The sequence below is a fragment of the Pundamilia nyererei genome, unplaced genomic scaffold, assembly GCF_000239375.1.
Source record: "Pundamilia nyererei isolate P.nyererei 1_Seehausen unplaced genomic scaffold, PunNye1.0 scaffold00009, whole genome shotgun sequence".
Classification (NCBI taxonomy): Eukaryota; Metazoa; Chordata; class Actinopteri; order Cichliformes; family Cichlidae; genus Pundamilia; species Pundamilia nyererei.
In genome coordinates this window covers 2078444-2084708 of record NW_005187410.1, presented here as the reverse complement: position 1 = coordinate 2084708, position 6265 = coordinate 2078444, and the positions used below count along the sequence as shown (strand labels likewise).

Genomic DNA, 6265 nt, shown 5'->3' with positions numbered 1-6265 from the left:
ATTCGCACTCACATTCACTCCCGCAGTCACACCTATGGGCAATTTGGATTAATCGATTAACCTATCCCCACAAACTGCATGTCTTTGTACGGTGGGAGGAAGCCGGAGTACCTGGAGGGAACCCACGCAAACACGGGGAGAACATGCAAACTCCACACTCTGGGCAAAAAAGCTTCTATAGTAAGTTCAGTAATTTTATGGTATTCAGTATATTTACATACCTTCTTGGTCCATTCTATGATTTTGCCATCTGAGAATTGTTCATACTCTTGACCAAAAAACTTCTTCATCAACTGCTGGATGAGGGCAATAGTGACTCGGATTAGTGGCAGTCCTGACACGTGTGCAATAACATCTGCTATTCTCCCAGAGCCCTCCAAGATCACGCATGGTGTTCCATGGAGCATAGCATTGTAGATGGTCTGAGAGGAGACACACAGGGCAGTTATACAACACACACACACACACACACACACATACACACTGACACTGGGGGAGAGAGGCCAAAAAACAGCTGACTCACATTCAGCGTGCCTGGTCCGCCATCCAAAACCACACACACCACAGGAATAGTCACACCAGTCCCTAAAGATCAAATATTTGATCAATAAAAAAAAAAAATCAAAAGCTTGAAAGATATATTATCATATTTCAATAAATATCTGTGTTGTCTTATTGATTTTTTAGATACTACATCTGTTATCTTTAACCTTTATTTCCAAGACACTTTCTGGTGATCCACATCTCTAGGCAGCTACGCAATTTAATCTCTACACCATAATGTCCGTGGGTTCCATCATCCACCAGCAGGAAGTGGGTATGGTTGCTGTCGAGAGTGGATAGTTGGCCCTGGTTCCCAGTGTCCATCAAATAATGGGCAGGGAAGCATCCCTAAAGGAAAAAGACGGAGAGTGAGAAGAATTTACAGTAACCGAGTGCTAAGAAGATGATGCCATCTCACCATAAGTGTTTGTCCTACCTCTGGATGCACCAGTGCTTTCCTGTTATGAATTATCCCCCATGTTGCCACTCCAATAGTTACAATCTTGCCCTGCATGGAGCTACTCATGGCGTAGTCCCTCACAGCCTGCCCCACGTGCTTCATCACACCTGCGTGGGTACCACCAGTGATGATCCATGCACCTGCGTACAAAGCAGCATATTCACCAGTAGAACAAAATATCTCTAAAATATGAAAGTCAATATTAAGAGCCTTACAGTCCTGACTTTAAAGGAAACCAGGAGAAATATTCAGGATGTTAGAATTACAAGTTTTTACTGTTTTTACAGTTAGTACAAACGCAAACTACATACAGCTGAAGTCTATCTGACTACCAAAATGAACAGAACAGAAGCATGGGAGGTGGCACGTATCCATAAAAACACTACTTTCTGTGCAATGAATGATCTCTCACACACAAATCTATCGCTCGCTTGCTCTCGTTCTGGCTGACCTGTTGTCTGGGCCACTTTGATCAGTCCTCTGTGGAACATGTTCTTAAGATGAGACTTCAGATAGAAATTCTTGGCTCCTCCGGTAACTGAGATCAGTAGATTGGGAGGGGACAGTTTCCATTGTTCAGTCAATAACTGGTACAGGATCTCAGGGCTGGTGTCTGTGGACACTCGGGCGTACTGACGGTGGACATGTACACACAGATTTAAAGGATGGCATAAAGACTTGCAGATGTGCATTTACACAGTAACATAATGTAGAGTAAGGACTGGCTCACCTTGCCTGTCTTTTGTCCCAAACCACCAAAGCTGATGTCTCCAAAAGCGTCAGTGGGCGCTTCACGGACATGTCTGTGTATGTTCCACGACTCGCCTGTGAAGTCTTCTGGCTTGATGGCTTCGTCTGTATGATCGGTTTTTGCGTAGCCACACTTACACACATCCCCACTACAGAAACAGTAGAGAAACAGAAGCCGATGTTTAAGATTTTAAAAAGTATAAATACATTAATTCTTCTTCACCTGCTTTGCAGATATCCAGTAGTTTTAATTAAAAAGCTAATTTGTTTAGAAATGCTCATTTTTTAGTGTTCAAAGTTTGTTTTGCATTCTGTATTTTATTTAGCTGAAAACTGCATTATCATGTAACTGTCCCCACAGCACCACTCTATTACAGCAACAACAAGAAGGTCAGTCCTAAGTCAGTCCTCATCAATTCAGCATAGTGCAGAGCAGCCCAGCTTACCTTCCATCTTTTTCAAAAAAGCAGCATTCCTTCTTGCAAATGTTTTCCTTGATCCAGGAGGCGAGAGCAAGGCGCTGGAACGAAGGGGACAGAAAAAGGTGTTTAGAGGGTCTGGCTGTGTTAACCGCCAGAGTATGAACTAGCCGTGACTCCAAGCCAGCTTCCGACATCCTGGCACAACATGGGAGATTGTGTTGATGAGATCGAGCTTAGGATGAGGTCTGCCAGAGTGGCAGGAGAGAGGAGGCTCTGCAGCAACCGCTTTGGGTGCTCGACATTGCAACAGTGATGTCAGAGCTGTGTTGCTGCTGAGCACGCTGCACGAACCTAATACTTACTGTAGAGGAAAGGTAGCAGTCGGGCAGTGGTTGTGGATCAACACATAAATGCGTTAATGAGTGAGTTAATTGCACTCAGATTTCTTAATGAGGGCATAAAAGAGCAATGATTTTTAAGGAACTAGCACAATTTAAAAATAATTCCTATCATTATAGCCAAACTATTATACTTGTGAACAAAACATGAAAGACAGTTTAGGTTTAACATAACATGAAATAGTAGAAATCAAAGCACATTTATTCAGTTACTGTACTCTACTTTGCTCACACATTTTAATTAAGTATCTTGATTTCATGATGTCTGGCTTCTCCTCCACTCTATACAGCATTTTTCATCACAGGAACTATTTGCCAGCTACACTTTGTAGATTAATATTGTATATATGAAACTCTGATGATAATGTAATGCAAGTCATTACATGAATACTTTTGGTTTTGATATATTACCCCATTTATAGTGAAGTTTAGAAAACAGTACTTTTAATATGGATATGATATAGTTACAATGCCAGTTTTCTTAATCCTAATCCTGTGTGAAAAATAAAAGCTTGTGACAGATAAACACCCACCTTATACAAAGCAGAAACCAATCCTTGATTTATTCCATGTGTTTTTTGCTGCTGCAACTGCTGAGTCACTTGGTGTGGGTGAACCTTGCTCTCAAATTTAGGTAGCATATCTGAAAGCGCAATAATAAAAAAAAGAAAAGCTTGCTGTGTAAAAGATTTCTTGAAGAGCTAGCATCCAAAAACAACAACGAGAAATAATTTACAGCTAGTTACACACAGATAACACAACATGTTTAAGCCCACACTGACCAGCTGTTTCAGACATCATCAACGAAGCCTTCAAGACGCCTCACACGAGAGAGTGAGAGGCTGCGTGACTTTATCACATCACACTGTTAAACTGGCTCCTCCCTCAGAAAACAATATAAACCACCAAGGGATTTCACTAGATGACATAATCTGCTATCTAGCCAGGCTTCGTATTACTCACAGTTACATAGCCTGAGATATACCCTCACTGGCCACTTCATGAGGTACACCTTGCTAGTACCCCTTTTGTCTTTCAAGATTTCTGGTCCATGTTTAGTTGATAGCATCACACAGCTGCTGGAGTTGGCTGCACATGAATGATGTGAATCTCCCATTTCACCACATACTAAAGGTGCTCTATTGGATTGAGATCTTGTGACTGTGGATGCTTTTTGATTAAGGTGAACTCAGTGTCATATTCAAGAAACCAGTTTGAGATGATTTGAGCTTGTGACATAATGCATTATCCTGCTGGAAGCAGCCATCAGAATCTGGGTACACCGCAATCAAAGGGATGGACATGGTCAGCTGTAGTGTTTAAGCAGTGGTCAGTTGGTAATGAGGCGCCCAAAGTGTAACAAGATCTCCCACCACCATCAACCAAGCCAAAGCATAGATGCAAAGCGTCCATGCAATGTTGTTAACGCCAAAGTCTGACTCCAACATCCAAATGTTGCAGCAGACTCATGAGACGAGACATTTTTCCAAGCTTCCATTGTCCAATTTTGGTGAGTATGTAAAAATTGTAGCCTCAATTTCCATTTCCTCGCTGACAGGAGGGGCACCCAGTGTGGTCTTCTGCTGCTGTAGTCCATCTGAGCTGTGCACTCAGAGAAGCTCCTGTACATACTTTGGTTTTAACGAGTAGTTATTTGAATTTTTTGTGTTGTGTTTTCTGCCCATTAGCTTGATGCAGTCTGGCTATTTTCCTCTATTCTGCAACATCAACAAGGCATTTTCACCCAGAGAACTGCTGCTCACTGGATTTTTGCTATTTTTCAAACCATTGGGAAAAAAAATCTAGCACCAACAACTGCACCATGTTCAGTCACTTAAACCACCTTTCTTTCCCTGATGTTCAGTTTGAGCCTCAGGAGGCTGTTCTGACCATGTCTCCATATTGAAGTACTTTGGGTTGCTACCGTGTGACTGTCTGATTTATTACCTGCATTAACAAGCAGATGAACAGGTGTACCTAATGAACCGGACGATGAGTGTATATTCAAAGATGTGAGTTCAACATGCTGAAAACACCTTATGGGATTAGATTCACCAATTATGTAACATGCCTATACACATTTTAGTATCATATATAAGAACGCTTTACAGAATCGTTTGCACACACACACACACACACACACACACTTACCTCCTAGATCCTCCTTTCATTTAAAAATACAACAAGAAGGACATGAAATCACTTCTTGGGACTTCTTTGAATGTCGCACATTCCCAGGTTTATGAAAACGGTGTGTTTTATGTGGTATGGCACTAGTTGCCAGGTAACACAGATGGGATCAAGTTACTGAACTGAGCACTGGTTCACTATCAGGAGATAAATATACTGCGGTTATTGCGGCAAGTAATCAAATTTAAGTTTCTGTTACATATTTTGACACAAAGTTTGTTATCAGTGCTGATCCACTATAAATGTAATGATTGTCCAGTGTCTGCTCTATAATTGGCCTCCAGTAAGGTCATGTTTTTGGCAGAGTTTGCATGCGTAATCTGTAAACATGATAGCACAAAGAGTTTTGAATGAATTCTTCTAAAACCTATTAGAGGTGTAGAGTGGGATCATGTAAACAGTCCATTAAAATTTGACCTCCATGCCCTAAGGTCTCCAAGGTCAACTTAATGATTTATTGGTCAACAACTGACAAAAAACTAACTAAATGTGGTATTTATTGTCAACATACAGAAAGCACAGTATAAAGATTTAGTTAATTTAATAAATGTGACTTCTGACCTCTCCTTCAAGCTCAAAGAGAATAATTATAGAGGTATTTAAAATACATTTCTTACTACCATTGTTTGTATTAACAACAGACAGGCATACTGGGAATGATATAGATGATATAGAATGATTTTTAAAATTTCTTTCAAATTGCATTTAGCAAATGATATTAGAGGTTTTGTCTTGATCTTAATCTTTAACAAAAAAATTCCACCAGTGATGGAGGAAGCGCTCTGATCATTCAGTAAAATTACAGCGAGCACACAGTAAAAACACCTTAAACTGTTACTTAAGGTAGAGAGTAAGTCTTACTCAAGCATGAAAATGCATTTACGTTAAAAGTAAAATTACTTGGAAATTAGAGCAGGATAAAGATTAGAATAAAATGGTACATTAGGCTTTAGGCTTGAATCTCTTAAATGCACCAGACCGATTACACTGGGCTGCACTGAAGTCAGGGTAAAATCTGAAGATGTGATCTCAGTAATGGAGTTTATGTTGCACAGCATGGCCTTTGTCTTTGTAACCAGGATTGGGAGCAGCTCTACCTGCAGGTGTAGGGACAAGACAAAAGTGGACACTCTGAAGTGAAGGGCTCATGATTTCAGTTGTCATTTGAAAAAGAAATAAGGCAGGTCTCAGTATTATAAGCACAACTCCAGTATGGCACTTCCATAAGTCTAAATGGTTTTGTTTGGCGTCACTCGTTTTGTTTTACCAGTTTTACCAGACTGTCAAAGCAGACAAAGACAGAAATCAAGACATAAAGACACTGGTTTCATTCGAAGAATAATTAATCTTTGACAGACTGAAGTTGTTGTCAGAGGGGCTTTTACATCTTGGTGAAAGCAGAGCAGTTCGTCTTTCTCAGTCCAGTCATGACCACCCTATTATTCAAGGTTCAAGGTTCAAGGTTCTTTATCTGTCACATGCATAGTTATACAAGTATAACA

At 40.5% G+C, this 6265-nt stretch overlaps 1 protein-coding gene across 1 annotated transcript in view; it reads right to left on the bottom strand.

Moving 5' to 3' along the window:
* The window catches only part of trpm2 (transient receptor potential cation channel, subfamily M, member 2), a 26178-nt gene extending 23733 nt beyond the window's left edge, over positions 1 to 2445 (bottom strand). The window contains exons 1-7 of the mRNA XM_005723331.1: positions 2200 to 2445; positions 1734 to 1902; positions 1455 to 1635; positions 980 to 1143; positions 711 to 891; positions 524 to 585; positions 222 to 422 (exon numbers count right to left, since the gene is read on the bottom strand). Of these exons, the coding sequence (XP_005723388.1) occupies positions 222 to 422; positions 524 to 585; positions 711 to 891; positions 980 to 1143; positions 1455 to 1635; positions 1734 to 1902; positions 2200 to 2369 (1128 nt within the window). The 5' untranslated portion in view covers positions 2370 to 2445. The remainder of the gene's footprint in view (positions 1 to 221; positions 423 to 523; positions 586 to 710; positions 892 to 979; positions 1144 to 1454; positions 1636 to 1733; positions 1903 to 2199) is intronic.
* Between the last annotated feature and the right edge of the window lie 3820 nt (positions 2446 to 6265).